Source organism: Hesperophylax consimilis, chromosome 17 (assembly GCF_061612785.1).
Source record: "Hesperophylax consimilis isolate HC1 chromosome 17, BYU_Hcon_1.0, whole genome shotgun sequence".
Lineage (NCBI taxonomy): Eukaryota > Metazoa > Arthropoda > Insecta > Trichoptera > Limnephilidae > Hesperophylax > Hesperophylax consimilis.
The window spans coordinates 26,922,695-26,946,388 of NC_142852.1; the positions used below are offsets into that span (position 1 = coordinate 26,922,695).

General features: G+C 39.7%; 1 protein-coding gene across 1 annotated transcript in view; it reads right to left on the bottom strand.

The window, feature by feature from the left end:
* The window catches only part of LOC149416355 (uncharacterized), an 80,873-nt gene that overhangs the window by 19,170 nt on the left and 38,009 nt on the right, over positions 1 to 23,694 (bottom strand). The window contains exons 11-22 of the mRNA XM_089641965.1: positions 21,710 to 21,935; positions 20,121 to 20,334; positions 19,299 to 19,423; positions 18,123 to 18,248; positions 13,750 to 13,937; positions 12,919 to 13,076; positions 12,045 to 12,194; positions 9,882 to 9,974; positions 6,722 to 6,937; positions 5,812 to 5,921; positions 4,203 to 4,288; positions 1,431 to 1,503 (exon numbers count right to left, since the gene is read on the bottom strand). Of these exons, the coding sequence (XP_089498091.1) occupies positions 1,431 to 1,503; positions 4,203 to 4,288; positions 5,812 to 5,921; positions 6,722 to 6,937; positions 9,882 to 9,974; positions 12,045 to 12,194; positions 12,919 to 13,076; positions 13,750 to 13,937; positions 18,123 to 18,248; positions 19,299 to 19,423; positions 20,121 to 20,334; positions 21,710 to 21,935 (1,765 nt within the window). The remainder of the gene's footprint in view (positions 1 to 1,430; positions 1,504 to 4,202; positions 4,289 to 5,811; positions 5,922 to 6,721; positions 6,938 to 9,881; positions 9,975 to 12,044; positions 12,195 to 12,918; positions 13,077 to 13,749; positions 13,938 to 18,122; positions 18,249 to 19,298; positions 19,424 to 20,120; positions 20,335 to 21,709; positions 21,936 to 23,694) is intronic.

Here is a 23,694-nt window from a genome sequence, read left to right on the forward strand (position 1 = left end):
AAATATAAGTTTACTATCTACGTAGACTCCAAGGTCCTTACATTCGGTTTTTGAGATCACGGGTTCATCGCGGAGTGAATAGGGAAAGTTAATTATATGCTTGTTTCTGGTGAAGGACATAGTGTGGCATTTTGAAACATTGAGGTCCAAATAATTAGCTGTGCAGTAGTTGCAGAGCCTATCTAAGTCACTTTGTAGCTCTCTACAGTCCGATAAAGAGATGACCGTTTTATAAATTTTCATGTCATCTGCAAACATTACAAATTTTGAGTGTTGGAAACATGAGCCTATGTCGTTTAAGTATATATTAAAGAAAAGCGGACCAAGATGGGAACCCTGAGGAACGCCCGAGGTTGCGTTTATTATTTTGGATAAGACACCATTTATTGAGATAACTTGACTACGATTACTAATGTATGACTTAATCCATCTAAATAAATCATCGTGTATTCCAAGACGAGTAAGTTTATTTAAAAGAATTGAGTGAATAACGCGGTCGAAGGCCTTTGAAAAATCGGTGTACATAGCATCGACCTGTACCCTTTCGTCCATATTGCTGTGCAAATAATTGACAAATAGGACCAGGTTAGATGTAGTAGACCGGTTTTTCATGAATCCGTGTTGGTTGTGTGTAATTGCTGTAGCGATAGTCGGGTAGAGTTGGTCGTAAACGATTTTTTCAAGAATTTTACTTAAGATAGGAAGTTGAGAGATAGGTCTATAATTTGTAACGTCATGTTTATCGCCTTTTTTATAAATAGGAGTTATTACGGCAGATTTCCACTTATGAGGAAACGTTCCTTCACTTATTGATTTTTTGAAAATTGCGCTGACCGGAATAGTGATATATTTACTACAGTTACGTATTAACCCCTATAGCCTCTGTATTTTTGAAACGAACTGTCAAAATGCAGATTGTGCATGTTATATTTTGTGATTTATCCACGTTAAATTGGATTCCATATAAATTCATTGTTTTTCAACATTTTTTTCAGATTAGTATAACAAATCGACATATGCAATTATAAATATTACAATTTCAAATGCAAACATAGATAAAGATTTGAAAATCGCTTACCAATTATTTTTACCGTATAATTGTAATAAAAAATACATATTTTAATTAGAAAAAAAATTACAGAATTAATTCTCTTCTTTCGGGGGCGTCTATTGTAAACATTGAAATGTAAAAGTGCGGTGTTCTCTCTTTCCAACACTGTTTAAATTGTATATCTCTCATAATATACAAAATGAGATAGCGTGTCTTTTATGTGTGTCAGACTGGGAGAAATATCTCACAAAATTAAAACTATTAATATCACAGTAAAAGGCCATAAAACTCACTTCACAACGATCATGCTCTCATGGTCATCAGCTGAAAACGATTTGATCAAACGCTGAAACGAGCCGAGAATATAACTTGAAGTTACCTGGCCTTGTCTCCCTCTGTCAGCAGGGACGGTAGGGGTCTGCGCCCACCCACAGGGGAAGCACTCCAAGGTTCTGCAACCAAACAATTACATGGTAAATTCAACAAACCACTGTTCATTTAATATGTGATGTCACTAAGGTCGAAAAGCATGTGAAAAGTAATACAAATTCTATTGTAAAATGACATGAAAAGTAATACTAATGTTGTTGTAAAATGACATGAAAAGTAATACAAATGTTATTGTAAAATGACATGAAAAGTAATACAAATGTTGTTGTAAAATGACATGAAAAGTAATACAAATGATGTTGTAAAATGACATGAAAAGTAATACCTACAAATGTTATTGTAAAATGACATGAAAAGTAATACAAATGTTGTTGTAAAATGACATGAAAAGTAATACAAATGTTATTGTAAAATCAACCTTAAATATGCTTGATCACTACTTGTTTAAATTGTTTGTAGTTTTAGGTGAAAAGGAAACTGTGTGTGTGTATTATTTATCCAGGATTAATACCTATTCAATGGAGCTAAAAATTTCATGACTTTTGGAGAGAAAGGTTGATTTGAGTCGTCGATTTGCAAAACGTGCTATGGAAATTTCCGCTGGAAAGTGAATAATTGTTGAATACTGGATCATTTTTAATTATTATTTTTCGGAATAACTTATTGAGTAAAACCTCAAATTATAATATTTAAATACTGAAGACAATATTAGTGATTTTTTCAAACGAAAATCTGAAACAGAAAAATCAGAAAAGGAAACGGTCACATCTGGGACTCGAACCCAGGACCCTTGTCTTTCCGGGACAATGCTCTACCAACTGCGCTAATGGGACCCTATCCTATTCGGTCACTTTTAACTGTATCATACTTCGAATAAGAACTACCAACGTTGTCTTCATTTTTTCACCGCACATTTTTATTGGCAACTATCTTTATGTATGATCGCAAGATTCAACCCGAACTAAATGCAATCTTAGACAGCGTCTTATAGATAAACCTATCTTATTGTTTTTATTTTTAATGTGCGACATCTATTGACTTTTTCTGCAAGTCTAGAAAATGAATTATTATTTTTCAGAATAACTTATTGAGTAAAACCTCAAATTATAATATTTAAATACTGAAGACAATATTAGTGATTTTTTCAAACGAAAATCTGAAACAGAAAAATCAGAAAAGGAAACGGAGGGGTTCGAGTCCCAGATGTGACCGTTTCCTTTTCTGATTTTTCTGTTTCAGATTTTCGTTTGAAAAAATCACTAATATTGTCTTCAGTATTTAAACATTTTTAATTATTTGGTGGGTTTAGAATAAGCAGACGTACCGCAATGGTAGAGCGACTGACCGGCAATCCTTTGTGCTATGCATATAAACCTCGTCTATAAACATTAGTTAATCATTAAAATAAAATAAATAATTAATATTCTTCACTAAATATAAACAGGATAAAGTGTAATTTAGCACAAAAGGATATTCTTTTTATACGTAGCGAGATATTAATTTAGATTGTCTCGCTGAAAGTAAGCAACACGACCTACCTGTCTACGAGTATCTACTTGCGAGTGAACTACCTACTCGCGACGTCTAGAGCTACCTACGACAATACGTTGCGAGTTGGTCCGGCACATTACGCGAACTCACTAGAAGGTTCTAGCCTATTGCCTATACGTAATAGCAGCGCCAAAGAAAGTTCCAGTAGGACCCAGACTGAGCGAGTTCTCTCCATTTTACTTGCGATCTCGCATACCTACTGATGCCGTCGGCCGGTCTATATAAATAGGCCCGACGCAGCGAGCAGTCAATCAGTCATCAGTCAGCCGTCAATTAACAAGTCTCAACGAGTGACAACCCGCATAGGACAACATTCCCGGCTCTGCTCGGTTCAACCATCGACTCCATCGGGATATCATCATAGCGCCTTGGCCATCCTCCCTGGTCTACACACCTCCCGTACAACCGCCTACAAGGTCCACCACACCTTCGGCTTTCCTGTCAGCACTGGAGTACCTGAAGACCCACGTTCTTTGCCAGTGTCTGACCATCATCGAGTCCGGTCACCAGCGCCCGGCGTCGACTCAAGACCCGCGCTTGACCAGCCATCACAGCCAGCATCCGGAGAATACAACATCAGTCCTGCGTCATCTCTCAACACGGCTACCTTGACTCATCCAATAAACACTGTGACCTTCACGACACGTCTTTCATTTCGTGCCTCTCACCAGATCCCCAAATATATTAAAAGTGTTCCAAACTGTATTTCATGACATTTACAGATTTCCGCAATATTCCAGAGCGGGTTTTCCAAGTCGACAAATCATCTCACGTACAAATTCCATTAGTGATGGTTTCGATGCTAAATTACAAAAACTTCTCAAGGGGGAAAAATCATGTTTTTTATATTGAATTTCAAAGGACTGAAAAAACGTGACAAAAAGTGGCTACTAATTAAGCGACTTCTACAGCGGGAACTACTTAGATGGGAACTACTTAAGCGGACATACATTAGTTAAGTTCTCTTAGTTATGAACCCGTTGGGCTGGGGGACTTACTGATTTACTAATTACTGGGGAGAAGGTACCCTACATAAACAGTTCCCGCACGTACCATCGAAACCGGTTCCGTTCCCAAAAACAGATTTCCTTTCCGACAGGATTTCATCAAAGACAAACTCACGCTCGTATGAAGCCAATTGTAATGGGTCGAAGCGGGAACTAGTTAAGTGGGAACATCTTACGTGGGAACTTAATACATATATACATACCGAGGCCTTCCCTGGACCCTTGCAGGCACCTCCTGTTGCCGATCTCGTCCATCTCCTGGTCCGTATCGTCCCCATCTTGACTAGACCTGCAAATAACAAATACCAAAATCAGAAAACACTCACTGTGTAAAGGCCGCTAACATTATGATATCGTCCTCGTACAAACCAAATTAAAAAGTTCAACAAAGGGAATTTTAATTGAACTGGAGATGAAACTGAACAACTGAACAGAAAATTAGAATCTGATGATAATCTACCCACTTCAGTGACCCAAATTTGGGTAGCACCACTAATAAATACCCTTGAGAGATAAAAGCCCAAATTTGGGTAGCATGGCTAATGCCCTTCAGCGATAGAAACCCAAATTTTGGTAGTACCGCTAATTCCCTCGAGCGATAGCTACTCAAATTTGGGTAGCAGCGCTAATGCCCTTAAGCGATAGAAACCCAAATTTGGGTAGCACCACTGTCCTTGAGCGATAGAATCCCAAATTTGGGTAGCACCACTATTATCCGTGAGCGATAGCAACCCAAATTTGGGTGGCTGTAATAGGTGATTATATTGAATAAAAATTAATTTACTATCAACTTTCCGCAATCACTTTATATAATACGTTTAATTGGTAGCTTATTAAACTTATTATTTAAATGGAAAATCTGTTTACATGTTAAAAATACCATTTAGACATTTGCAGTAGACCATAGACAGCATACAGAAAAGGTAATGTTCAATATTGCCCTAAATAAATACAAATCTGGTAAAAACATTCAAGCGCTTGTTAATTTAGCAATTTTCAAAAAAAGAATTACATATAAAAACTGTAAGAAGACTAAACTGCACAACCCTAATAATTTCTCCCTCACACCTATCTAAAAACGCAAAACAAAGTAGATCTCATACTAGTTATGCAATTTATACCTACTTAATGATGTACCACGGACGGCCTATATAAGCGGACGCACAGCCTTGAACGAGCAGATATCCAGTTCCTAGCTTAATACCTGATACTGATAGCGAGATGTGTCGTCCCTTTTGGCGACATTAAAGAGTACCTAGAAGATCCTCCGAATACAATCGGATATAACGCGCCGTGTCCCCTTTCCCGTGAGTATAGTTATATTGCTTATGTATAACAAGTCCTTCGAGCTGGATTATTGGGATTATCATAAAGGTGTTTCAATATTAAACAATATCTGTTGATTGATTATTATTATTTTGTTACTACCGAATAAAATTCTTGGTTTTCGAACCGGGCTGTAAATTAATTACAACTAACTCTTGTTAGCTAAAAATATGGAATAAACAGTGAAATTTGCATGTATTCATTGGCTATAAATTTTAAACCACAGTATGCAGTTTATATTTTTCTGTATTAATATTAAAGGCATCAATTTTGGAACGATTGCGGCCAAAACCGTATGTCAGGAAATATCAATCACTAGAGTGGTTAGCAAGTTTTTAATTTCCCAACTGCTCCAAGCCGACTGGAGTCATTGCTTCTATGGAATCCTCAATTGGAGTATGGTAATTATGGGGAGGCTATTCAGATTTGGTCTCAGAAAGCATCTACCGCTCTTAACGACATTGGGCTAATGCACAAAAGAATCACCTGGCCGCGTGTTGCTGGGGAGTGGTGGCGCCCCCCTCGGCAGTGGCGCCTTCGAGCGTATCCGCCACCGAGTCCGGCAAGTTGAACTCGCGCACCACTCGAAGTCGAATCTGAAAGTAATAAACAATATTATTACATATTTATACAGCTAGGAATGTGCCACTGAAGTATTATATGAGAGAGACGAATTTCAATTGAACTATGATTATTTATTTATTTTATTTTAAACAACCAAAGGGCTTTCACATATTTTTTGAGAAATAATAATAGACAAGCAGGAGTTAACAAAAAACAGGAAACAGAAAATATAAAAAAGGTAATCTGTCAATATCTGTATTTTTGTAACAATATTATAATTTTTGTTATATGTTATGTATTTTAAAAGAATAAATTCTAAAAAAAATTTAAAATAAAAAAGTCTGCCAAACCAATATTAAAAATCAATAAAACTAACTTTTTTATTAAAATACATCTATTTTAACGTGTCGATTGAACCTTCCTAACCAGGAACTGAAGTCGACAACTCTACCATCCTCGCCAAATGCTGATCGGGTGTGACCGACATATATTAACTGCTGTAATGCCACTCGATTTCAGTGAAATATGTAAATGTCGGAGTGTGTGTCCGTGATTGCCATCAAAATTTGATAGAATACATTATCATCGACAACGAGTCTATCTGTCGAGTTTCAGCTCAATCGGATGTCAGGAAGTGGATTAATTTCCACTTCCAAGATTTGCATTTATTCGTTCCCGAAAGCAAAAGTGAAAAAGTCAAAGATTAACATGTTTTGCAGCAGTTTGCAATAGTGGTATGAAGTAATTTTACTGTTATTTAGTGTTGTGTTGTACAATAGTTTCATCCGGTGAACGTTCTGGCTGGTATCGACAGAGAGATAGATAGACTGACCTGGCGGTTGACCTCGTGCGTGTGCGTGAGTGCCCGCTGAGTGGCGCGCGTGCACGCCGGAGCCCTGCGCAGCTCCGCTTCGCGCTGCAGCAGAGCGCGCAGCAGCAGCGGGGAGGGCTGCGGGGCGGCCGGCGGGGGGAGGGGAGCGGCGGGGGCCCGGGGAGACTCGGCGGCCGCCACCGAAGCCGAGGAACGGGCGCGCGGCTCAGCGGACACCTAATAATAATAAATAACATGTCAATAATCAACAAAACAAAATACAGTGAAACTCTTAAAGCCCAGCTACACTACTCGCGAAGTTGATCGAAGTTGACCGAATACGATAGTGTGGGCACGAACTTCACTTCGCTTCGGGCAACTTCGCTTCGCTTCGCCTGACTTCCGATTGTTGTCGGTAAATGCGCCCGAGTCAAAGGACTCGAAGCGTTACTCGCGAAGTTGCACGAGTGTGTGGGCACGCACTTCGAACTTCGGCTAACTTCGTCAAGGACTTCGTCGAAGCGTCGAAGCGAGTAGTGTAGCTGACACTTTAATCCGTACTTTTTTCTTCTAAATTTACCAATGAAAAAAAATTGCATCTCCCTCACTGTCATGGGGAGAAATGTGATCTAAACGGTCTGAAAGAGAAAACACCACGCATTATATTCAAATATAGAAGTTAACTACAGAAGAATTTAAATATGCACATTTATGAAACCAAAGAGTACGGCAAGGTATTAGCAAACAGAATCACTACAAATGACGATATCCCAGAATTCTCAAACCACTATACACACACTAGTGTTTCTTCCTTTAAAATACCATACATTACCCAAATACAAACACTAAAACTTATAAACGAACTAAAAAACACAAACTCTCAGGGTAGCGACAAAATATCACCGATGACACTAAAAATAATAAAGTCAGCACTTCTTATCCCACTTACTATACTTATAAATCGGTCCATTAAAGAAGGAGTGTTCCCAACTATTTTGAAAACGGGCAAAGTAATTCCAATCCTTAAAAAAGGAAACAAGGAAGAAATTAATAATTACAGACCAATCACAATTCTAAACACGCTTTCAAAAATTCTCGAGAAACATATCAAAAACCACCTTTTAATTTTTCTTAACAAAAACAACATACTATCACCAAATCAATTTGGATTCAGGGAAAATATGAATACCTCACATGCCATAGCCTCAGTAACAGACTTCCTCAAAACAAATATAGATCAGGGTAAAAAATGCCTTGGAATATTCCTAGACCTGGCAAAAGCGTTTGACACAATTCACCACCAAAACCTGCTAAATAAACTTAAATATTTCGGAATCACGGGAACAGAACTCAAATTAATTGAAAGCTACATGGAAAATCGCACCCAATATACTTCAATAGAAAACACATGTAGTGACAAGGAACAAGTATCCTACGGAGTACCACAAGGCAGCATACTTGGCCCAATCCTATTTCTTATTTATATTAACGATCTATGTCACCTCCAAACAGACGGGGAAATTATAAGCTTTGCTGATGACACTGTGTTACTTTTTAAGGCCACTGACTGGAACACACTAATCACAAAAGCTGAAGTTGGCCTAAATATTACAAAAAAATGGCTTGACTCTAACTTATTAACTTTAAATATAGATAAGACTAAATTCATAACCTTTAGCATAAACTCGAGAGGCCAACCCGCCAAAAACATCTACCTTAAAATACATTCCTGTCACTCAGCGAGCACCCCGTGCAATTGTCCTGCAATCACACAAACCGAAAATATCAAATATCTTGGTATATACTTCGACCGATATTTAAAATGGGACAGACATATTGAATCGGTTAAAGGAAAGATAAACAAGTTGATTTACTTTTTCAAAAACGTGAGAAATATACTGAACATATTTGATATTAAGAATATATACCTCGCATTAGCACAATCTATAATGGAATACGGCATTATTGCCTGGGGCTATGCCAGTAAAAAATACATTAACACACTATATAAAGCTCAGAAAACCTTAATAAAAGTAATACTTAAAGTACCAATACTAACACCCACTTCAACCATATTTAAACAATTCCCAGTGTTGAAGATTCAAAAACTATATTCAAAACAAATACTTACTTTCCTTTACAAGAACCTAAACACATTTAAAACTTCACAAACTTCTCGCAATACCAGAACAAGACATGCACACCAACTACTAATACCAAAAACCAACACATCCTTTGGACAAAAACACTACAGATTCCAGGCTATAAAACTATTCAATTCACTTCCAACACAATATAAAACATCTAATCTTACAGAATACAAAAAACACATATGGAACTGGCTACAATCCTGTTAATATTTAATTTTTTATATTTCACTTTTTTGGAATAACTATGGAAAAACTACTGTCATAACTATGGAAAAATCGATTTTATATTTTAATTTTTAATGTTTCTCTGTGTAACCAACTCCACTGTATTATTTTAGAATTATATAACTTTACAATTGAAAAAGTCCTCCACAACACAGGTGAACTCCTAGCGTGGAGGACAATATACTATACCATTGTTTAACAAATATATTAAAGAATAAATAAAAAATAAAAAAATAAAAAAAAAAAAAACGCATATATTCAGTCCGTTTTCATATATTATCAGTTATTTCAGTTAAAAAAAAACATTAAATGAGCCATTGTATTTATTTTTTATGTTTGCGTTAAAAATTTGAATATTTGTTAAAATAATAAACTTTGTAAGCCTATCGTCACCAACGTTCTGTCAAAATATAACAGAGGCCTGAGGCATTAATTTGACCACATTAAAATCATTAGCTTGTTATTCCAATAATGTTTTATTTAAATTGTTAGAATATAATCCCGCAGTAACAAATTGACATTTGGTTGTTTGCCCGAATTGGCAACACTGTAAAATATTTTGCGGAGGGTTGTCAGACCTGAAACTTCTAACTAGAAGCGCAAGATCATCATTGGCTTCCCCTTGGAGCCGGCCAGTCAACTCCTGCCTTCACAATGTGACGCTGGATGGAGTGAAGGGAAACACGCCCTCCTGGTCGCGCGGCACCATTTCTCTTTTTTCATATAAATAACTTACGCACTGGAGTTGGATTTTTTTGGGTAATAAAATAAGGCAATTTAAACAGCGCTTCAGCTATCTGTCTCACCATGTAGAGAGTATCGGGGATGTCGGGGATGTAGCGCGCTCTCCTCATGCGAACCAGCTCTGTCTCCTGCACCAGTTGGTCTTCTAGCAGCGCCTGAAAAGATAAAGTACTCTGTTTAAAAAATGTTTTTCATCATATTTTTTGTATATTGTCAATAGAATAATCAAATAATAATCTTTGGGGATGTGGTAAGGTGACAAATATGGGTTTATTTGAGTAAGATATGGTTGACCTGGTCCGCTAGTTATAATCTCATGGAGTTGATGATTATCCGTAGCCTCTCCTTTAAAGGTCTGAGCAAAGCCCGGCGTAGTAGGTCTGTGGTGACACAAATGAGGGCCTCAGAAGCCGGTCAGTAGGCAGCGAGCACTCGCAGGTTGCTCACTTGTAACTGCTTATTATTGACTAAACACCTCTCGAAGCTGCGCGTTTTTATAGGCGCGCGTGCATCAAGAATCTTTCGGTGAGTAGGTAGATGCACCGTACCTACGATGCTTTGCTAGCTGGTTCTAATACAATGCGTTTTCGCAGGCGAACATTCCAGAATATTCTAGATTCTAATATTCAAATCCTTAAATCTTTCAATTGAATCGCTTCGCTTGGAAAAACGGAATTCAAAAAGTTGTTGAATATCAAGAGTTACGGCTCCCTTTTTAGAATGAAAAAGTACCTACGGACTGCCAATATTGTAGCAATTCAATGTTGCCCTGCTACGATTTCATATTTATTATGTGACGTATGCACATTGGGGCCTTCTAGAAGGGAGCTCGAGACGGACGACACGACCGGGCAAGTTCAGTACCAAACGAGCAGCCGGCTGGCGACGACGCGATTCAGGAGGGACACGAGCGAGCGCTCCGGACGACATTCTACCGGGCAAGGCAATGACGCAGCAGTTTGTTAAACGTTTTCTCTGGTCATCGTTTTGCTTCAAATCTAAATTTAACAACGCGTGATGTGTTGTTTGGCGCCCTCCTCTAATTAAAACAGGTCAGAATATTATGTCTTCACACAATGTCACACCAATTCATTTGCTACCAATTTTAAATTATGTCCGTGCGCCCAGTACTTAGTACTGACGCTCACCCCTGGGATGTAACATTTTATTTTGTTAATTAGAGATCTCTTGCTCTTGCTCTTTACGTTGTTATAATAAATGCAATGTTGAAATTCTTAATTCTTTTATTATTGCAATCGTAACAACCTGATGTTGGTTCCCTTTTAGATTGTCACAATGACGCCAACGTGGTTATAATTTTAAAACAGTTAATTTTTAACTGCCACAATGGCGACCCAACGCGGTTTTTTGTCACAATGTATTCGTGGTGGTACACCACTACCCGAGTCGGATGGTGTCATGTACTACTCAGTACACAGTGCCAAGCACTAAGGTACCTAGGCCGTCATAGAACATACTAGAAATTTTGGCCGTTGCTCAGCGTTACGGGTGGCAATGTTTGTAGCCATAGCAACTAGAATGTTCGGGAACTTTCTTAGGTGCAACTTGAATCATATTAGCACCTTATATAAGCAACAAAAGGGAAGGTACTCAGTCAGCCTACTAGGCGCTACGTTTTAACGCGCTACTTAAAAAAAACATACTTCTTTCGCACCACGATTACTTAAATAATCCTTACAGCACCGAACACATCTTCAACCTTCGCAGATTCAAAGAGAGTTTACATACAGTAAACAATAACATCAAGAAACTGGGCATCTTGTATAGAGGAACTGATTCTTCAGTAGCGACCAGCTTCTAGCTTTCCTGTTCAAATCTCAGGTAAGTCCAACAACTGTATTTGGGAGCCACCTCTGGGCTGGAACCTCAAAATACCTGATTAACCTACTTGATCCTGTGCAAAGGAGGGCGGTTCGTCTGATTTGACAATCCGTTGTTAACAGACCAATTGCCATCTCTAATGCACAGACTTCTACAGGTATTTCAATGATCCTGCTCTAGGGAGCAAGCAACATTGATTCCCTGCGCAACGGTGGACGTAGGCAAAACTCAACGGACACTAGTGGAAAAAAAATTCACAGTTGATGTTAGCTTTATGAGAACTGACTGTTTCTTCGATAACATCGTTTTGTTTAAGACAGGGGCGTTCTTGTGAAGAGTCACATGAAAATTATGATGAATTAAATATACAGATTTGCCCTCACCTTGACCTCTTCGTAGTAAGGCATATAGAGACGGGGACGGATGTACACCCCGCCCTGTCCCTTGCCGCGGATCCACGCGTCGGCACGCGACACTGGCGCATCGCCCAGCATGCACGACGGGGGGCTGCTGACGAGACCGCGACGGATGGCCTGCAAGAGAATTAATACAACTTATTATTATTTTGAAAGTGAGGCATGGAACTGGCAAAGAAAGGATGAAAGTAGACTGAATGCTGTAGAAATGAGATCCCTGAGGCGTATGTGTGGTAAAACCATGTATGATCGTGTGAGAAATGTGGAGATCTGCAAAGACTGCAAGGCTGATGTAAGCGTAATGAGTAAGATCAAGAAAGGGACGCTTAGATGGTTTGGGCATGTAGTTTATTGATGGAGCCTGTTGGATGAACATCTATTTGTTATCAGTGCTGTTATTGATATCAACTCAGGGTAGAAGGCCTGTGCAGTGAATATATTCGGTTCCCTCAGTGTTTTTCTTATCCAACCTGGATGTTATGGAAGCTTGTTTGAGAAATAAATCATATCTCCTGTTGGTGAAACCAACTATCATCATCTTTGAAGAACATCAAAGGGGTAAGTCGGATTCCTTCCTTACTCCATGTTCACCATCTCCAACCATAGTTGTGTCAACTTCCAAGTTCACAATTAAATTTTCATTAAGTCCACTCTTGATTCGCCTATTGCGATCACATACTTATTATTATGACAAAAATCGCCAAATACTCACTCTCGTTTTTGGTAATGGTTACGTTTACAGCTTGCAAGGTTAGAGAACAAAAAAGATTGTATTGTTTTAAACTTAAAACACTGTCGCTTTAAAAGCAGACAGAACGGGAGATAAAGTGGCAAGTGTAACCTGAGTGAGCAGTTCGCAGTTGGGCGGCAGGATGTGGTCCGTCCTGACGAGCGGCAGGATGTCGGCCAGCAGCTCCCGCAGCTCCGAGTCGCTCAGATCCCTCTTCTTCACGCCCTTCCTGGTCACCGAGTGCGCCGTGTGCGACAGGATGTTCGGTTCTGGCGGAGGAAGATAACATTAACTATTCCGCAGCCAAGTGTGGGAGTAGGTAGTACCCAAAATTACTATCCTCCTTATATTAGCTTAAATGGTTCCCTGATATTTCATCAAAATTACAATTAAAGACACCTTTAAAAAGTGATATAGTTATTAAAAGTGATAAAAACTAGGTTAAAACGAGGCTCCTCACTAGGATGACCTGTGCTAGGGGAAACTTAAGTTATTCATTTCTGTTTTATTAGTTTTTTATGACGTTTTTCATTAGTATTTTCATTAATCTCTTTCAGCCAGATTTTTATTCTTGATTTGTAATCATTCAAATTTTCTATTCGTTTCATATCAGGGGGAAGGATGTTGTGGAGTTTCGTCGCAAAATAAATGTAATTTCCTCGTCCGAATGTGGTTTTATAATCTGTTGGACAAACATGCTTTTTGTCGTAAAAGCAACACGCCCAATTGTTTTTCTATCTGCACAGACAGATTGAGCCATAGCAACGCGTGGTGGGGTGTAGATAGTTAGACGTTAGTGCTACTTCTATTTTTTTCGTTTCATATAAATAAATTAATAAAAAATTCACAAAGTTTTTTTTAAATTGCGGTCAATAATCAATTGACCTTACGAGACAGCCCCGCTTGTAACACAAGCGCGACAGATGGCATTTATGTACCAACCTCTGTCCTCCATGCGCTTGACGAGGCGGTGCTCGCCCCAACGCAGGGCGGCCTTGAGCGCGTCCAGCTCCGAGGCCTGCAGGAATGGGCAGCGGAGGGCGTGCTGCAGATGGGCCGCCTCCAGCTGGAGCAGGGCGGGCCCGGCGCCCACCACCAGGAACTCTTCGCGGAGGTAACGCAGGGCTTGTCTGGAAGAATGTATTAATAGAATAAAATGAACAATAATACATTTCTCATTTACCAATCCGCTTCGATCTTTCATAAATACATCTTATTGAATTTAACTTTTGTTTTCGGTAATGAATGAATGCAAATCTTGGAAGCGGAAATTAACACACTTCCTGACATCCGATAGAGCTGAAACTCGGCAGATAGACTCGTTGTCGATGATAATGAAATCTATCAACTTTTGGTGGTAATCACGTAAACCCACGCAGACATTTCTACCAGACGAATTTCTACCAGGTAAGTATGGTGTACGTGACGGCACTGTAGTCGCCGGCCGCACAGACGATATAGCGGGAGTGGCCGGCTGGCCGCTTCGACGCCTTGGAAGGAAAATCGGGAAAAAGGAGGGAGAATGTTGAAAAAAGGGAAAAATGGGGAAAAATGTGGGGGGAAATGGGGAAAATATGAGTAAAGGGAAAATTGGGAAAAATGTGGGGGGAAATATAGGGAAAGGGAGAAATGGGGAAAATGTGGGAGATTATGGGAGAAAGGTATAAGGCAGGGGGGAGGAAGGTAGGGGGAACCTGCGCCCTGACAAGGGACGCTTCGACTATTGTGAAAATGTTTCTTCTTGATGAGCACCAGGGAGCCGGGAGAAAGAAGAAGGCCAGGTTGAAGTGAAGGTCCAGGGCAGAAGAGGCTTGAAGAGGCAGTCAGGGGCAGTCCAGGAGAGATGTTGATGTGGCGAAGGGTGCTGGATCTCTGCCGAATTGCGCAAGTTTTCTGCCTTTTAAAGGACCAACGGGCTCAGCTCTCCCTTTGTTAGCGAGAAATTCCGAGAATTGTTTTGGGTTCCCGGAATTTTCACAGGGCAGAGCGCCGCTGTTGCGCAACTCGATTGGGGACGAATTTGACTAGGTCCCTGACTGTTCTTCAATCCGCTTGCCCGGGTCATATTTTATTTTTAAATATTTTGCAAAAATTTACACATTAAAAGGGAATTGATATTTAAAGGGAAGCCTTGCACAATATTCAATTTTGTGCAAACGGCGAGTTTTGTAAAGGAGACTGCGTTTGCACAATTTCAAATTTCATGCAAGTTATTATGATAGGTATTTTAATTTATAAGAGGGAATTGGGGGGTCAAGCCTTTGTTTTTTGTCTATAATGATGACTGCTTGACCCCGTGGTTTTATTTATTAATCAGTTTTGCATATAAGATTATAGATTTTTATACAAGTGCAGATAAGATTACAGATTTTTATACAAGAGAGAGAATTTGTTGCATAAATTCGAAGATGCGCAGAGGTTAGTTTGTAAAGGAACTACCTCTGCATAAATTCAAATTTATGCAAATTAATTTAAGTCGGTGTACAACGTCCGGTACATATGGTACTGCCAGACCCTAGACGAACTAAGAAACTATTCGATATGGACAGAAACTCGCTGAGGGAACTGGTAGGACTATTAACGGGACACTGCCATCTCAGGAGACACATGCAACTGTTGGGAGTGGAAAACACCAATAGATGCAGGAAATGTGAAGAGGATGAAGTGACTCCAATTCACGTATGGTGCCAATGTCCTGCCCTGGTGGGAACTAGGCTCAGATACCTGGGGAGACATACAGTAGAACCAGAAGACATAGCCACATACCCAATGACAACCCTGGTGAACTTTATTAAAGGGACTGGGTTGTTGTTAAAGGATTGAGGTAAAATGGGAGATGGCACAATGGGACTATGGCCTAAGTGCTCACGGGAACTACATGTAAACCGTCTCCACCCTTAAAAAAAAAAAAGTATGGTACTATCTACCTATAAGTGTCTACCTACCAGGTAAGTATTGTACTGTATATTATCTCCATATACAGTTAGTAATAAGATAGATCATTGTAGAAATGTATTATATATTCTTACAGCGCCCTTGAGGTGATTTTGCACAAAAACAGCGCTATAGAAATAATCAAAATATTATTATTCTCTGAAATCGGATGACGTTACAGCAGTCAAACATTTGACGAGGTTGTTAACACGGTTGACGGAGTTCCTGGGAAGAAAATACAATCTTCAGTCAAACAAAAAAAAAATTCAAATTTAAATAAATGTACTATGGTAAAAAAAACTTGTTTTTTGGGTTTAAAGAAGGTGTTGTGTTTATCAGAAACACATGCAACAGTTGCTGTAATACATATGGCGCTAACGGAAACGTCATAAAACAACAATAATGAAACAATAATTTAAACTTATAAACAATAATTTAAACATTCTAACATTAATAAATATTTTAATTTGTGCGCATTAGAAACATTAGAAATCAACAAAAAAATTAATTCAAGCATTAATATAGTAAATAAAATAATAGCACCTTGCAAATCACCTCTATTGACAATGTTCCCCGTTATTTTGACTCCTCCCTCCGTTTCCCTCTCAACCCCCTCCCCCTCCCTCAAATCCCCTCCCACCAAAGAACCAAACAAAATAAAACCCCATATTTCTGCACTTAAAAATTTAGTTTTAAAATAGCTAGTTAATGACACGGACGTGTCGAAACCGGTCGCTAATTTTAATAAATTTTATACGTAACAAATGTACATTGTGAATAATAAAACTCGTTAAAAACAAAAAATGTCTAGAAATTGTAACATAGTGAATGCCAAAGAAGAGCTCTAGAGAAGATTACTGAGAGAGTACTATACAGGGTCTTGGGATGGCTTTTGTGCAGTTTGTGTTTCCACTCCCTGAGCGATGGGTTCGCCACACTCCCTACGCTTGTTGTAGTTGTTTTAACACACTTCGGACGGGAAAGGTATTTCTACCCGTTAGGTTTGATTGTTGCTTAAAGACGGGAAGGGTATTTTTACCTTTTGCGCCGGCCTCATTTCAATGGCAGAAAAGACGGAATTATTCAATGTTTTTACATGAATATTATAAACCAATCTCTTCGTAAAGGTCCCAACTACATGTACATAATTATCGAATCGTAATGCAAGTCTTTTTTTAAATTTATTTTCTTGCCTTTCGTTTATATCGGCATTTCAACAAAAGGATAGTATATTATTTGTTAGTGAAATAATTCAATTCCTGGAATGAGGGTTTTTATGACCGTGAAACCCGATTCGAATCTCTTTCTCTGCTCCGCACGCACTCAACTCCCATGTGCAAGCGAGCGAGAGATGTTGGGCACATTTAAAGAAAGCAGGAACGGGCAAATACCGATAGGCGAACCGTAATAAACATATTACGAGGTTAATTGAGTTGCATTTCAAATAATATTCGATTTTCGTTCAGTACTTTTATAGCTTGGGTATACTGAGTTACTATGTAGAAATTTTTATTAAAATATTTTCGAAGATATAGGGGGTATTTCACTATGTCGGGCTAAATATCTGACTAGCTATCCGTTGGCTGGCTTTAAAGATCAGAATAACTTCGTTATTCAACGGCGACCGTTTCACCATTGTTTCGAGCTTCCGGATAGATAACACTCGAAATAGTCTGGCAACATCGCAGAATGTTTGCAGTTACTCCATCTACTGCCACGGCTGTCATGCGTCACAGTCCGCACACAGCGAAGTGTGCATTTTTTTGGTTATGTTATGTTGATTATCAGGTCATTTTAGATAGATTCGTGTTGAATTAATACATTGTTTCTTATTTTGAACACAATCAAATAATTCAGGATGGATCATACAAGCATTCAAATTCATTCAACAAAATTCGACTAACTTCTCCGCTGTCAAACTCGGAATGTTTTGACGCCATCTTTGATTCGAGGAATAGCGCCTAACGTGAAGTTCGAGCACTGATTAGTCAAATCGAACTTTAACCCGAGCGTTAGCGTTATTCAGATATAGTGAAAACGAAAAAATGACTAATCCGCGGATTAGTGCTTAGTCAGAACATAATCAGAGATAGTGAAATACCCCCATAGCGTTTTAAAACAAGTTAAAGAAACTCGCACGGGACCTTCATTTTGCCCAGACTCAGCACAGCGCCAGCGCAAAAAATACCCGGCCGAAATGTGTTGATTGCGGGCTTAAAATTAAAACATGCATTCACTACGCTTCGTATATACCAGCGTCACTGTACCCTGAGCTTTGAATCTTCATCCTTTGCGGCATACATGAGCCTTCTCGACTGTTTGGCAGACGCTGAGTTTGAGGAATCTATATGTGTTGGTGCGTGCGTCTGTTTGTTACTGACCTGTGAACCCAGCGGCTGCCGTGCGGCTGGGAGGACCACTTCAGAACAGCGGCCAGACTGCTAGCACTTAGTCTCTCCGCTATAATGTCCTCGCAGCCCTGACTCAGGATGTCCAGCTCCAGAAATCTATTCAAAAAATGCAAATCAAATTTAATACAATGTCCGCGGGACTAACTTCTAGTACGAAAGAGACGACACGAGAGAAGAAAGACGGCTGTCCAACATCTCTCATTCATTAAATTATTGATAGTAAACTACAATATAACCTTCATATACATCAAAACTTTTTAATAGCATCGATATCATTAAGCAACTCTACTTTGCCTGTGTACGAAGTCATTTGGAGTTTGCATCAGTTGTTTGGTCTCCATTTTACAAAATCCACATAAACAAAATCGAAGCAATTCAAAACAAATTCCTAAAAATATCTTTGTTACAAGTCATTTGTAAGATTTAATAATCATGCAGAAGCAGCTTCATACTTTAAAATTGATTCACTGAGTGTACGGAGGCATCATAAGGATGCACTATTCCTGTATAAAGTAGTTAACAATAATATTCAATGCCCAGAGTTGCTAAACAAGATTCCATTCAATGTACCTGCGCGTTCAACACGCTCTTGTGTCCTGCTCAGGGTTGATCAAAGCAAAACGAACTCTAAGCAGAATTCTTGCCTGAACAGACTACGCAATAATTACAATAGCGTATTATCCAAGGTGGATATTTTCAGTTGCGAACTTACCAAATAAAAGAGAATAAAAGAATATTTCTCTGATGGTTTGTAAATAATGTTTATGTCTGTATTGTTTATATCTCTATTATGATTTGATTTATATCTACAACCTCTCTCCATGGCTATAAATGTATTGTTTATATCCATGGAGAGAGATATAATCTTTTGTTTTGTATAAATTTTTTAATTCATATTCCTTTCTCACAAATTTAATTTACTTATTCCATACTATGCTGTCTCGGTAGAGGTAAAGTCACAAGGAGGAAATCCATAATTGGTTTTATTTTAGCTATATAATGCTTATGTACAAACTGATTAAATGTAAACTGTCGATTTCCCGCTAATAAATAAATTACCCGTTGCACGAGGTAATACACTGTTTAGTGTCGACTATTATTCCACTATCCCAAACACGTAAAGAATTATGATTGCGAAGAACAAACCTTCCAATTTCATAGAGTTCCATGGCCTCCTCGAGGGGTGAGGGTGCGTGCGTATTCACGTTGTTGCTGGAGTTAGAGCGTGCGCACGCCGCTGCGCTCTGTTGGTTTCCCGCCAAAGCTTGCGCCTAGAAATAAAAAAAAATATATGAATGAAATGCATGATTTCGCATTTCTATACTATACTATATTACTGTGGTAGGTAATAGAGAAAAATATGGAGCATCACGGTCATTTAAGGTAATTTAAACGGCAACACCGAGACGGTTCAAAAGTAAGAGAGAGTAAGTATTATCAGTAAATTCCTCAAATCTATTTACATCTATTTGCCAGAAAAACCTTAAATTCCATGCAACAAAATATATAAAATTCCCTTCAAAAATAAATTAAAAATACCATGAAGATAAAAACATCAAAATATGGTATAAACATGAAGATGAGGAAATCTACTCACATAAAGACGAGGTATTCAAACATGGAGATGAAGAAATCAACCAACATGAAGAAGAGGAAATGAACAAACATGAAGATGAGGAAATCAACCAACATGAAGATGAGGAAATGAACAAACAAGAAGATGATAAAATTAACAAACATGAAAATGAGGTCTACAAAGATGAAGGTGAAAAAAATTAGTAAACATTAAGATGATGAAGTTAGCAAACATGAGTATGAGATCTATAAACATGAAAGCGAGGAAAACAACAAAGATTAAGATGAGGAAATTAACAAACATGAAGGTGAGGAAATCATAATACCTAGCTATCTTTACTACTTATCTGACTATTATTCCGCCATCCCAATATAGTAGGGTAGTGTATTTACCTCTCCCAGGCTGGAGCCGTGGCTACCCAAGATGGAGCAGCTGAAGATGGAGCCGCCCCCGCGCATGACCAGCGTCAGGTCCACCTGGTCCGTGTACACTGCGTGCAGCAGCACCCGTGCGTACTTGTGCGGGATCACTCGCTCGTCCAGAACTATCTTCACGTTGGACGAGGTCTCGTTGGCTTGCTGCCGGCACCGCCGCTGGATCACGCTCCTAAAACAAACAACATTAAAAGCTTATTTTCGTGTTCTGTTTAGTTTTTACTCAAAATTACACATACCTCCGTCACAATTTCTTAATACATCAACTCCACACAGCCTATGTCATCTTTGGGAATACTGTGTGAAGGGACTTTTTGAGGAGAGGGAGGAGTGAACGTGGGTCTCTTATGTTGCAGGAAACATAGAAGCCGGTAAATTGTTCCACAGCCGAGCTGTTGAACTCGAGAACGAGTAGTAGAAACGATCTGTTCTCATGTGAGTTTTGGCTGACGTTCAACATGTCCTTTACACAGACTTCAAGACGTTTGAAGATGTTTTATTTTGACTGTGGAAATGGAAAATTGAAGAATAGTAATAGGAATCGTATGACGACAAGAACTGATCGGAATAAGCACTCTTGGCCTCTCAGAAGCTGGGCGTACTGTACAGGGCCCGCAGATACTTTAATAGTACACAACTGCTGACCCTGTACAAATCGCAAGTGCGCCCTACTGTCGAATTTGGCAGCCATCTCTGGTCCGGAGCCCCTAAATACCTGAAAAAAACCCTTGACTCTGTGCAGAAACGGGCGGTCCGTTTGATAGATTCCCCAATCCTAACAAACGGACTGCAATTTTTAGAGCACAGGCGTCAGGTAGGTATGCTGTCCTTGTTCTATCGGTATTACAATGGAAGATGCTCTGAGGAACTAGCGTCATTGATCCCTTCGGCACCGGTGCGTAGTCGGGATACACGCCAAACGCGCGCCCAACATTTGTACACGGTTGACATTTGTCACATGAGAACGGGTCGCTTCTACGATTCGTTCTGAAGTTCAACAGCTCGGCTGTGGAACGAACTGCCGGCCTCTGTGTTTCCTCCCTCCTACAACATGGGACTCTTCAAGACCCTTGTTCACTCCTTCCTCTCCACAAAAAGACCCTCCACACAGCATCCCCAAAGATGACATAGGCCCTGAGGGAAATTATTTTCTTCAAGGCCTCCTGTGTGGAGTTAATATAAAAAAAAAAAAAAAAAAAGGGCAATAGCAGTTGTGGCTTCAGCAAGAAATACCCATCGCTTATCCTGCATTATGAACTTTATTCTTATATAACACCTCAAAAGAGGATCCCCATCTGCAATGTAAAGACAGGAAATATAACATCACCTAGGGTGGCTGTAAGAAGGGATTCATTAATGCAGGTCTCGAAGAGATCCAGATTATATGAAAGACTATCGCAAGAATGTGTTTTAATAGTTTTTCCATCTACATACCTCGTGGAAAGAGTATCGCGGTAGCTCTCTTACGAAAAGATGAAATGAAAAACACGTTGGACTTTAATAAAGGCTTAGGAAAATGGACAAGGTTACGTGTGATGAATGTTTACCTGAAGAAGGGTGAGCGCGCGCTCAGCACCGCGCGGTGGCACGGCAGTTCGAGGCGCGGCCGGAAGCCATAGTCCCAGCTGCTCTGCTGCTGCTCCGATTGGGCGGCGGGAGCAGCGGCGGGGGGAAAACCGCGTGCGGGGGGCACCGCGTCACCGGGGGGGCTCGCTAGCGGGGGATTCGGCGGTGGCTCCCACGTGAACACGAGGGAAGCATCGGCGAATTCCGCTGGAAATGGAAAATTTGTATAAATTAATAAATAATTTGTGATATTTCACTATTCAAAGGGGAAGATATTCTCGGTATCCCCGGTGTAAGACCACCATTCAGAATTGAAATGGCTTTAGCTGTGTTTGATGACCAGATTTGAATAGCCAGATCCTTCCACTCCCCACTAACTTCAGCGTCACAACATACCCCATTTGGGGACGACATAGTGTCACTAGCACCAGACATACATTTATTTTATTGAAGAAGATAATACTAGCAAATCTAAGCGAAGGATGAAACAGAACAAGATACAAAAAATAAAAAGATAAACCAGGATCTCTTACCGGGACAGCGCCTTAATTAAGATCCTGGGTTCGATTCCTAATTGAGACTGTAACTTTTTATTTTCTGTGTCTTGTTCTGTTTCATGTTTCGTTTAGATTTATTATTATCTTCTTCTAAAATGATATATTACATTTACGGGCATAATCTTTCAAAAGATAAAGAAAAGTTGTTCCAATAATAAAATATATTTATTTATTCATGTTCTCCATAAAACGGTTATGCACCAATATATTATGGAAAAGATTACAAATTTGATGTAAATGTAAGTGTGGCGTTGAGAGAACAATCCAGAATTGTCTCATTAATAATAAACAGCTCGACCTACTTAGGTACTTGCAAATTACTACCGAAAACGAATCGTAAACAACGCGACCTACCTACGACAATACGTTGCAAGTCGGTCTGGCACATTACGCCAACTCGCTAGAAGGTTCTAGCCTATCGCCTACGCGTAATAGCAGAGCCAACGAAAGTTCCAGTACGACCCAGTCTGAGCGAGTGTCTCCGTTTTATTTGCGATTTCACCTACCTACTGTCGCCGTCGGCTGTACTGTATAAATAAGCCCGATGCAGCAAGCAGTCAATCAGTCATCAATCGGCCGTCAACAATTTGCAAGTCTCGCGAGTGACAACCGGCGCGCCTCGCGCCCCGCGTAGGACGACATTCCCGGCTCCGCCCGTACTCAATCATGGACTCCATCGGGACATCATCTTAGCGCCTTGGCCACCGTCCCTGGCCAGCGCTACATCGGATCCTAGCGCCATGGTGCCAGCGCATCTGACCAGCGCTTCATCCATGCACCATGACCACCACGAGGACACGCAGCATCCTCACTGGTCTACGCACCTCCCGCTCAACCGCCTACAAGGTCCACCGCACCTTCGGCCTTCCCGTCAGCACTGGAGTACCCACGTTCTTCGCCAGTGTCTGACCATCATCGAGTCCGGTCACCAGCGCTCGGCGTCGACTCACTGACCCGCGCTTGACCAGCCATCACAGCCTGCATCCGGAGAATACAACATCAGTCCTACGTCATCTCTCAACACGGCTACCTGACTCAAATAAACACTGTAACCTTCACGACACTACTTTGATTTCGTGCCTCTCACCAGATCCCCAAATAAGTATAAAAAGGTCATGGGTCAGTTTTACTATTTTGTGACATGCGTCAAAAGATTGTTGCTAAACTGAAAGTGATGTTGAAAATGTCGATGTTCAATGCGGAATCGTTAAGCAGTTGAGTCGCTCATTTATCTAAATCATATTTTTTTCATATTCATAATGTACACCAATTCGTTATAAAGACTAATCAAAATAGTGATTTGGCATTAAGCTTCGCCTTAAGAACAAAGATGGATACAGAAAGGGATAGTATGTTTATTCTCTCATATACATGCAACGTATAAACCTCTTCTGTACTTTTTTATATTT